General features: G+C 50.8%; 1 protein-coding gene across 2 annotated transcripts in view; it reads right to left on the minus strand.

The window, feature by feature from the left end:
- The window catches only part of PKMYT1 (protein kinase, membrane associated tyrosine/threonine 1), a 118,752-nt gene extending 107,602 nt beyond the window's left edge, over positions 1-11,150 (minus strand). Inside the window, exon 1 of one of the 2 annotated variants that reach the window (XM_063935476.1) lies at positions 9,409-11,150. In XM_063935476.1, coding sequence (XP_063791546.1) covers positions 9,409-9,492 — 84 coding nt within the window. In that variant the 5' untranslated portion in view covers positions 9,493-11,150. The remainder of the gene's footprint in view (positions 1-9,408) is intronic. The other variant, XM_063935475.1, reaches the window with a different exon arrangement.
- Between the last annotated feature and the right edge of the window lies 1 nt (position 11,151).

An 11,151-nucleotide genomic window follows, 5' to 3' on the forward strand; every position in this document is an offset into this window, starting at 1 on the left:
GGTGATCCGCTGATGCATTTGCAGATGTGACCAGGACCATTTGTCCAATAGGTCCCACTGGATGGTCTTGCGTGGAATCTGCCGTAGGGAATGGCTTCGTATGTCGCCACCATTTTTCCCAGGACTTGAGTGCAATGATGCACTGACACTTGTTTTGGCTTCAACAGGATCATGACTAGAGTCATAAGTTCCTGCGCCTTTTCTGTCGGAAGAAAAACCCTCTTCTGGTCTGTGTCCAGAATCATGCCCAAGAAGAGCAGACGAGTTGTAGGATTCAGCTGCGACTTTGGAAGATTGAGTACCCAACCGTGTCGCTGTAACACATTCAGTCAAAGTGATACGCTGTTCAGCAACTTCTCCCATGATCTCGCTTTTATGAGGAGATCGTCCAAGTATGGGATAATTGTGACACCCTGCTTGCGCAGGAGCACCATCATTTCCGCCATTACCTTGGTGAAAATTCTTGGGGCTGTGGAAAGCCCAAACGGCAACGTCTGAAATTGGTAATGTCAATCCTGTACCGCAAATCTCAGGTACGCCTGATGAGGATATATGGGAACATGCAGGTATGCATCCTTTATGTCCAGAGATACCATAAAATCTCCCCCTTCCAGGCTGGCGATGACCGCTCTGAGCGTTTCCATCTTGAACTTGAACCGTTTTAAGTAAAGGTTCAGGGATTTTAAATTCAAAATGGGTCTGACCGAACCGTCCGGTTTCGGGACCACAAATAGAGTTGAGTAGTACCCCTTCCCTCTTTGAAGCAGGGGAACCTCTACCACCATTTGTTGAAGACACAATTTGTGAATCGCATGTAACACTCTCTCTCTTTCCAGGGGGGAAGTCAGTAGGGCCGATTTGAAAAACCGGCGAGGAGGCACCTCTTCGAATTCCAGCTTGTAACCCTGGGTAACAATTTCTATTGCCCAGGGATCCACCTGTGAGTGAACCCAGATGTGGCTGAACAGTCGAAGACGTGCCCCCACTGGAGCGGACTCCCTCAGGGGAGCCCCAGCATCATGCGGTGGATTTTACAGAGGCTGGGGAGGACTTCTGTTCCTGGGAACTAGCTGTGTTGTGCAGCTTTTTCCCTCTGCCAAGAAAGGACGATCCACGTACTCTCTTGATTTTATTGGAACGAAAGGACTGCAATTGATAATGAGGCGCTTTCTTAGATTGTGATGGAATATATGGCAAAAAATTCGATTTACCTGCCGTAGCCGTGGAGACGAGGTCCGAGAGGCCCTCTCCAAACAATTCCTCACCCTTGTAAGGCAACAACTCCATATGCCTCTTGGAGTCGGCATCACCTGTCCACTGTCGGGTCCATAAGACACGCCTAGCAGATATAGACATAGCGTTTATTCTGGAACCCAGTAAACTAATGTCTCTTTGAGCATCCCTCATATATAAGACAGCATCTTTGATATACCCTAGGGTCATTAAAATGGTATCCTTATCAAGGGTCTCAATATCCGCTGATAAGGAATCTGTCCATGCTGCTACAGCACTACAAACCCAGGCCGACGCAATAGCCGGTCTGAGTAACGTACCAGAATGTGTAAATGGACTTCAAGGTAACCCCCTGCTTGCGGTCAGCAGGATCCTTGAGGGTAGCCGTATCTTGGGATGGAAGCGCTATCTTTTTTGATAAGCGTGTCAAAGCTTTGTCTACCCTAGGGGAGGGTTCCCACCGTATTCTGTCCTGTGACGGGAAAGGATACGCTATTAGAATCCTTTTGGGAATCTGCAGTTTTTTGTCTGGAGTTTCCCACGCTTTTTCGCATAATTCGTTCAGCTCATGTGAGGAGGGAAAGGTGACCTCAGGTTTCTTTCCCTTATACATGTGTACCCTCGTGTCAGGGACAGGGGGTTCCTCAGTGATATGCAAAACATCTTTTATAGCGATAATCATATATCGAATACATTTAGCCACCCTTGGCTGTAATTTTGCATCATCGTAGTCGACACTGGAGTCTGAAGCCGTGTCGGTATCTGTGTCAACTATTTGGGATAGTGGGCGCTTCTGAGACCCCGAAGGTCCACCAGGCGACATTGGGACAGGCATGGGTTGACTCCCTGACTGTAACCCAGCTTCATCTAATCTTTTGTGCAATAAATTAACATTAGCACTTAAAACATTCCACATATCCATCCAGTCAGGTGTCGGCACTGCCGACGGAGACCTAACATTCATACACTCCCCCTCCTCCTTAGGTGAGCCTTCAATCTCAGACATGTCGACACACGCGTACCGACACACCCCACACACACACAGGGAAGCTCTTTTCTGAAGACAGGTTCCCCACCAGGCCCTTTGGAGAGACAGAGAGAGAGTATGCCAGCACACACCAAAGCGCTATATGACCCAGGAAAAAACACAGTATGTTTACCCAGTAGCGCTTTTGTTATGTATATGCGCCAATTATGTGCCCCCCTCCCCTCTACTTTAAAACCCTTCTTTCACCGTGTGTCAAGCAGGGGAGAGTCCGGGGAGCTTCCTCTCAGTGGTGCTGTGGAGAAAAAGGGCGCTGGTGAGTGATGGAGAAGCCCCGCCCCCTCGGCGGCAGGCTTCTGTCCCGCTCAAAATTTCTAATAACATGGCGGGGGCTCTTTATATACATGTACAGTGCCAGCTGTACATGTATATATACATACAGTATATGCCACAGGAGAGGTTTATATTGCTGCCCAGGGCGCCCCCCCTGCGCCTTACAGTGACCGAGGTGTGTGAGGTGAATGGGAGCAATGGCGCACAGCTGCAGTGCTGTCCGTTACCTCAGTGAAGATCCTGAAGTCTTCTGCCGCCTGTGATGTCTTTTCCTCACATACTCACCCGGCTTCTTTCTTCCGGCTCTGCGAGGAGGACGGCGGCGCGGCTCTGGGACGGACGGCGAGGGTGAGACCTGCGTACCGATCCCTCTGGAGCTAATGGTGTCCAGTAGCCTAAGAAACAGAGCCCTGAAACTCAGAGACGTGGGTCTGCTTCTCTCTCCTCAGTCCCTCGATGCAGGGAGTCTGCTGCCAGCAGGCTCCCTGAAAATAAAAAACCTAACTAAAATGCTTTCTTTACAGGAAACTCAGGAGAGCTCCTGAAATGCACCCAGTCTCCACTGGGCACAGTATCAAACTGAGGTCTGGAGGAGGGGCATAGAGGGAGTAGCCAGTGCACACCCAGAGTCAAAGTCTTTCTTGAAGTGCCCATGTCTCCTGCGGAGCCCGTCTATCCCCATGGTCCTTACGGAGTCCCAGCATCCTCTAGGACGTTAGAGAAACTGTTAATAAATAAGTACACCATCAATAGCTAAGCCAACCAATAGTTTGCAAAGGATCAAACGCCATGCTGCAATTGTGCCCTTCCAAAGGCCGTTGCCAGCCCATCAGTGCTTACACGCTAGAGCACAATTTAGTCAGCAGGCAAATAACAAGTCAGCATGTGGTAGGAAATTCACACAACCATGAATACACAAAGTGGGCCTTAGGCTTGGTACATACCTGACAGATATGTCAGTGGACTTCTCACCACTCCGATTTACGTAACTGTACAAACTAACCAATTGACCGCTCAATATGTCGGTCCCTGTCATGTAGTGGGGGCGACATTTTAATTTGCCTAACCAGTTGTGCTGTTGGCCCTCGGAGAAAGTGTAAGGGCGGTTGACACCTGTACACACAGCACAATGCGTCGATATATCTGCAGATATTTCGGCCATCAGTTGTACTGCAGGGCCAACACAATATGTTGGCGGCGATATACCAGCCAGTGTGTACACAGCAATAGTCAGGAATCAACCTTCTTCTCCCCAGGACTGAGACAGCAACGCTGATCACCATGCTACAATGCAATTTATTTAATAAGAATTTACTCACCGGTAATTCTATTTCTCGTAGTCCGTAGTGGATGCTGGGTACTCCGTAAGGACCATAGGGAATAGACGGGCTCCGCAGGAGACTGGGCACTCTAAAAGAAAGATTAGGTACTATCTGGTGTGCACTGGCTCCTCCCTCTATGCCCCTCCTCCAGACCTCAGTTAGGGAAACTGTGCCCGGAAGAGCTGACACTACAAGGAAAGGATTTGGAATCCAGGGTAAGACTCATACCAGCCACACCAATCACACCGTACAACTCGTGAGAACTATACCCAGTTAACAGTATGAATAACAACTGAGCCTCACTGAACAGATGGCTCATAACCCTTTAGTTAAGCAATAACTATATACAAGTATTGCAGACAATCCGCACTTGGGACGGGCTCCCAGCATCCACTACGGACTACGAGAAATAGAAATACCGGTGAGTAAATTCTTATTTTCTCTGACGTCCTAGTGGATGCTGGGTACTCCGTAAGGACCATGGGGATTATACCAAAGTTCCCAAACGGGCGGGAGAGTGCGGATGACTCTGCAGCACCGAATGAGCAACTCAAGGTACTTCTCAGCCAGGATATCAAACTTGTAGAATTTTGCAAACGTGTTTGACCCCGACCAGGTAGCAGCTCGGCAAAGTTGTAATGCCGAGACCCCTTGGGCAGCCGCCCAAGAAGAGCCCCCCTTCCTCGTGGAATGGGCTTTTACTGATTTAGGATGCGGCAGTCCAGCCGCAGAATGTGCAAGGTGAATCGTGCTACAGATCCAGCGAGCAATAGTCTGCTTAGAAGCAGGAGCACCCAGCTTGTTGGGTGCATGCAGGATAAACATCGAGTCAGTATTTCTGACTCTAGCCGTCCTGGAAACATAGATTTTCAGGGCCCGGACTACATCCAGCAACTTGGAGGCCTCCAAGTCCCGAGTAGCCGCAGGCACCACAATAGGTTGGTTCAATGAAACGCTGATACCACCTTAGGGAGAAATTGGGGACGAATCCTCAATTCTGCCCTGTCCCTATGGAAGATCAGATAAGGGCTTTCACACGACAAAGCCGCCAATTCTGACACACGCATAGCCGAAGCCAAGGCCAAATATATATGACCACTTTCCACGTGAGATACTTCAACTCCACGTTCTGAAGTGGCTCAAAACAATGTGATTTTAGGAAATCCAACACTACGTTGAGATCCCAAGGTGCCACTGGAGGCACAAAAAGGGGCTGAATATACAGCACTCCCTTAACAACGTCTGAACTTCAGGCAGCGTCCTTCCTAGCCTTTAACAGCGTAGAAATCACTTCATCTGGAACGCCCTTTTCAGTTAGGATCCGGCGTTCAACCGCCAAGCCTTCAAACGCAGCCGCGGTAAGTCTTGGAACAGACAGGGCCCCTGCAGTAACAGGTCCTGTCTGAGAGACAGAGGCCATGGGTCCTCCGAGAACATGTCTTGTAGTTCTGGGTACCAAGTTCTTCTTGGCCAATCCGGAACTACGAGTATAGTTCTTACTCCTCTATTACTTACTATCCTCAGTACCGTGGGTATGAGAGGAAGAGGAGGGAACACATAAACCGAATGGTACACCCACGGTGTCACTAGTGCGTCCACAGCTATCGCCTGAGGGTCTCTTGACCTGGCGCAATACTTTTTTAGCTTTTTGTTGATGCGGGACGCCATCATGTCCACCTGTGGCCATTCCCAATGGTTCACAATCTGCGTGAAGACTTCTGGATGAAGTCCGCACTCTCCCGGGTGGAGGTCGTGCCTGCTGAGGAAGTCTGCTTCCTAGTTTTCCACACCCGGAATGAACACTGCTGACAGTGTTAGCACGTGATACTCCGCCCATGGGAGAATCCTTGTGGCTTCTTGTGCCGCCTTGTCGGTTTACATGGGCGACAGCCGTGATGTTGTCTGACTGAATCAGCACCGGCTGGTTTTGAAGCAGGGGTTCTGCTTGCCTTAGGGCATTGTTAATGGCCCTTAGGTCCAGAATATTTGTGTGTAGGGAAGTCTCCTGACTCAACCATTGTCCTTGGAAGTTTCTTCCCTGAGCGACTGCTCCCCAACCTCGGAGGCTTGCATCCGTGGTCACCAGGACCCAGTCCTGAATGCCGAATCAGCGTCCCTCGAGAAGATGAGCACTCTGCAGCCACCACAGCAGAGACACCCTGGCCCTCGGGGACAGGGTGATCAGCCGATGCATCTGAAGATGCGATCCTCACTTGTCTAACAGGTCCCACTGAAAGTTCCTTGCATGGAACCTGCCAAAGGGAATTGCTTCGAAAGAAGCTACCATCTTTTCCAGGATTCGCGTGCAATGATGCACCGACACCTGTTTTGGTTGCAGGAGGTCTCTGACCAGAGATGACAACTCCTTGGCCTTCTCCTCCGGGAGAAACCTTCTACTGTTCTGTGTCCAGAAACATGCCCAATATCAGCAGACGCGTCGTATGAACCAGCTGCGACTTTGGGATATTCAGAATCCAGCCGTGCTGTTGTAGCACTTCCTGAGATAGTGCTACTCCGATCAACGACTGCTCCTTGGACCTCACCTTTATAAGGAGATCGTCCAAGTACGGGATAATTATAACTCCCTTCTGTCGAAGGAGTATCATCATTTTGGCCATTACCTTGGAACACACCCTCGGTGCCGTGGACAGACCAAACGGCAACGTCTGGAATTGGTAATGGCAGTTCTGTACCACAACCTTGAGGTACTCCTGGTGAGGTGGGTAAATGGGGACATGTAGGTAAGCATCCATGATGTCCAGTGACACCATAATATCCCCCTCTTCCAGGCTTGCAATAACCGCCCTGAGCGATTCTATTTTGAACTTGAACTTCCTTATATAAGTGTTCAAGGATTTCAATTTTAGAATGGGTCTCACCGAACCGTCTGGTTTCGGTATCACAAACATTGTGGAATAGTAACCTCGTCCCTGTTGAAGGAGAGGAACTTTGATTATCACCTGCTGGAGGTACAGCTTGTGAATTGCCGCCAGTACTACCTCCCTTTCCTTGGGAGTAGCAGGCAAGGCTGATTTGAGGTAACGGCGAGGGGGAGACGTCTCGAACTCCAGCTTGTATCCCTGAGATACCTGTAGAACCCAGAGATCCACCTGTGAGCGAACCCACTGGTCGCTGAAGTTCCGGAGACGGGCCCCCACCGCACCTGGCTCCACCTGTGGAGCCCCAGCGTCATGCGGTGGACTTAGTGGAAGCAGGGGAGGATATTTGTTCCTGGGAACTGGCTGTCTGGTGCAGCTTTTTCCCTCTACCCCTGCCTCTGGGCAGAAAGGACGCGCCTCTGACCCGCTTGCCTTTCTGAGACCGAAAGGACTGTACTTGATAATACGGTGCTTTCTTAGGCTGTGAGGGGACCTGAGGTAAAAAAGTCGACTTCCCAGCTGTTGCTGTGGACACGAGGTCCGAGAGACCGTCCCCAAACAATTCCTCACCCTTATAAGGCAAAACTTCCATGTGCCTTTTAGAATCAGCATCACCTGTCCACTGCCGAGTCCATAATACTCTCCTGGCAGAAATGGACATTGCATTAATTCTAGATGCCAGCCGGCAAATGTCCCTCTGTGCATCTCTCATATATAAGACTACATCTTTAATATGCTCTATAGTTAGCAAAATAGTGTCCCTGTCAAGGGAATCAATGTTATCTGACAGGGAATCAGACCATGCTGCTGCAGCACTACACATCCATGCTGAAGCAATAGCAGGTCTCAGTATAGTACCTGAGTGTGTATACACAGACTTCAGGATAGCCTCCTGCTTTCTATCTGCAGGCTCCTTTAAGGCGGCCGTATCCTGAGACGGCAGTGCCACCTTTTTTGCTAGGCGTGTGAGCGTTGTCCACCTTAGGGGATGTCTCCCAGCGTAACCCATCCGTTAGCGGGAAAGGGTACGCCATTAGTGACCGCTTAGAAATTACTAGTTTCTTATCTGGGGAACCCCACGCTTCTTCACACAATTCGTTTAACTCATCAGATGGGGGAAAAGTCACTGGCTGCTTTTTCTCCCCAAACATAATACCCTTTTTTGTGGTAACCGGGTTAATGTCAGAAATGTGCAACACATTTTTCATTGCCGTAATCATACATCGGATGGCCCTAGTGGATTGTATATTTGTCTCATCCTCGTCGACACTGGAGTCAGACTCCGTGTCGACATCTGTGATTTGAGCCCCTGACGGCCTCCGAGATGCCTGGGCAGGCGCGGGCTGAGATGCCGGCTGTCCTAAAGCTGCGTCATCGAACCTTTTATGTAAGGAGTTGACACTGTCGGTTAATACCTTCCACATATCCATCCACTCAGGTGTCGACCCCGCAGGGGGTGACATCACACTTATCGGAACCTGCTCCGCCTCCACATAAGCATCCTCATCAAACATGTCGACACAGCCGTACCGACACACCGCACACACACAGGGAATGCTCTGACTGAGGACAGGACCCCACAAAGTCCTTTGGGGAGACAGAGAGAGAGTATGCCAGCACACACCACAGCGCTATATAATCAGGGATTTACACTAACACAAAGTGATTTTTCCCTATAGCTGCTTTACATATCCAGTTTGCACCTAAATTTAGTGCCCCCCCTCTCTTTTTTACCCTTTGAGCCTGGAAACTGCAGGGGAGAGCCTGGGGAGCTGACTTCCAGCGGAGCTGTGAAGAGGAAATGGCGCCAGTGTGCTGAGGGAGATAGCCCCGCCCCCTTCTCGGCAGACTTCTCCCGCTCTTATATTTCTATTATGGCGGGGAATTTTTGCACATATAGTTTATTAGACTATATTATGTGCTGTTCGCCAAGTAAGGTACTCTAATTGCTGCCCAGGGCGCCCCCCCCCAGCGCCCTGCACCCATCAGTGACCGGAGTATGTGGTGTGCATAGGGAGCAATGGCGCACAGCTGCAGTGCTGTGCGCTACCTTAATGAAGACCGGAGTCTTCAGCCGCCGATTTCCAGGATGTTCTTCTTGCTTCTGGCTCTGCAAGGGGGACGGTGGCGCGGCTCCGGGACCGGACGACCGAGGCTGGGCCTGTGTTCGATCCCTCTGGAGCTTATGGTGTCCAGTAGCCTAGAAGCCCAAGTTAGCTGCAAGCAGGTAGGTTCGCTTCTCTCCTCTAAGTCCCTCGTAGCAGTGAGTCTGTTGCCAGCAGATCTCACTGAAAATAAAAAACCTAACAAATACTTTCTTTACTAGAAGCTCAGGAGAGCCCCTAGTGTGCAACCAGCTCGAGCCGGGCACAGATTCTAACTGAGGTCTGGAGGAGGGGCATAGAGGGAGGAGCCAGTGCACACCAGATAGTACCTAATCTTTCTTTTAGAGTGCCCAGTCTCCTGCGGAGCCCGTCTATTCCCCATGGTCCTTACAGAGTACCCAGCATCCACTAGGACGTCAGAGAAATATAATCGTAGCCTCTAACACAACTTAGTGAAGAGACAGCATCAAAGCATAAGTGCCATGAGTCATAATGAGGACATGGTAGGTTCCACCACCAGTGTATCTGCACAGCACTCGGGAAGAGATTACCTGGTGCCCAGCAGCATCACTTATGGTCCACGTGAAGTATCTCGGTGTATTACATTGCCACATAAGACACCGGTAAAACACCATCTATTAGTGGTCTGTCTCCGCCTCAGGTCCATTCAGTCAGACAGTCTCATGGTCTTCTCCACAGAACACTCTTTAAAGCAGTCTGTGTGTAGTGCCTCAGATGATCTCTAAGGTAGAATATAACCACCACGCAGACTGCGGCTGCTGTCTCTCCTAATGTTATTCCTCAGGGTGTCTCTCAGCCTGTGACCACCATCTCTCTCCTGATGCTATTCCTCAGGGTGTCTCTCAGCCTGTGACCGCTGTCTCTCTCCTGATGCTATTCCTCAGGGTGTCTCTCAGTCTGTGACCGCTGTCTCTCTCCTGATGCTATTCCTCAGGGTGTCTCTCAGCCTGTGACCGCTGTCTCTCCTGATGCTATTCCTCAGGGTGTCTCAGCCTGTGACCACTGTCTCTCCTGATGCTATTCCTCAGGGTGTCTCAGCCTGTGACCACTGTCTCTCTCCTGATGCTATTCCTCAGGGTGTCTCAGCCTGTGACCACTGTCTCTCTTCTGATGCTATTCCTCAGGGTATCTCAGTCTGTGACCACTGTCTCTCTCCTGATGCTATTCCTAAGGGTGTTTCTCAGCCTGTGACCGGTCTCTCTCCTGATTCTATTCCTCAAGCTGTATCTGAGCCTGTGACAGCTGTCTCTTTCCTGATGCTATTCCGCAGGGTGTCTTTCAGCCTGTGACAGCTGTCTCTCGCCTGATGCTATTCCTCAGGGTGTCTTTCAGCCTTTGACAGCTGTCTCTCTCCTGTTGCTATTCCTCATGGTGTCTGTGAGCCTGTGACCGGTTTCTGTCCTAATTCTATTCCTCAGAGGGTCCCTCAGCCTGTTACCACGGTCTCCCTACTGATGCTATTTCTCAGGGTGTCTCTCAGCCTGTGACCACTGTCTCTCTCCTGCTGCTATTCCTCAGGGTGTCTCGTAGCCTGTGACAGTGGTCTCTTTCCTGCTGCTATTCCTCGGGGTGTCTCTCGGCCTGTGACCACCGTCTCTTGCTGCTATTCCTCAAGATGTCGCTCTCATTCTAAAGCTGCGCGCTCTCTCTCTCTCAGACTGACACTGCTGTCGCTCTGGGTGTCCCCCTCACAGTCAGGCTGTCTCAGACTCTTGGGCAGTCTCTCGGTCAGGCTGTACCTCCTTCATTCAGGGTGTCTCTTAGAGTACCTATATCAGTCAGTCTTGGACTGTCTCTCTCCTCAGTCAGGCTGTCTTTCAGGGTGCCCCTTTCTTAGTCAGGCCGTCTCCCACTCTCGGGCACTCAGTCAGGCTGTCTCAGGTTGCCCCTCTCTTAATCAGGCTGTATCCCTCTCTGGGGCACTCTCTGTCAGGCTGTATTCCTCTCTGGGCACTCAGTCAGGCTGTCTACCTGTCTGGGGCACTCTCTCAATCAGGCTGTCTCCCTCTCTGGGGCACTCTCTCAGTCAGGCTGTCTCCCTCTCTGGGGCACTCTCTCAGTCAGGATGTCTCCCTCTCTGGGCACTCAGTCAGGCTGTCTCCCTGTCTGGGGCACTCTCAATCAGGCTGTCTCCCTCTCTGGGGCACTCTCGGACCGTCTCTCTCTCTCTCCGCGACGGCTCGGTCCAGTTGGAGGCACGAGCCTTTCGCGCCAAGTTCCCTCAGCTGGAGCGTGCACACGTCACCACGCCTCCCCTCGCTCGCGGACCCGCC

The sequence above is a fragment of the Pseudophryne corroboree genome, chromosome 7 (genome assembly GCF_028390025.1).
Source record: "Pseudophryne corroboree isolate aPseCor3 chromosome 7, aPseCor3.hap2, whole genome shotgun sequence".
NCBI lineage: Eukaryota > Metazoa > Chordata > Amphibia > Anura > Myobatrachidae > Pseudophryne > Pseudophryne corroboree.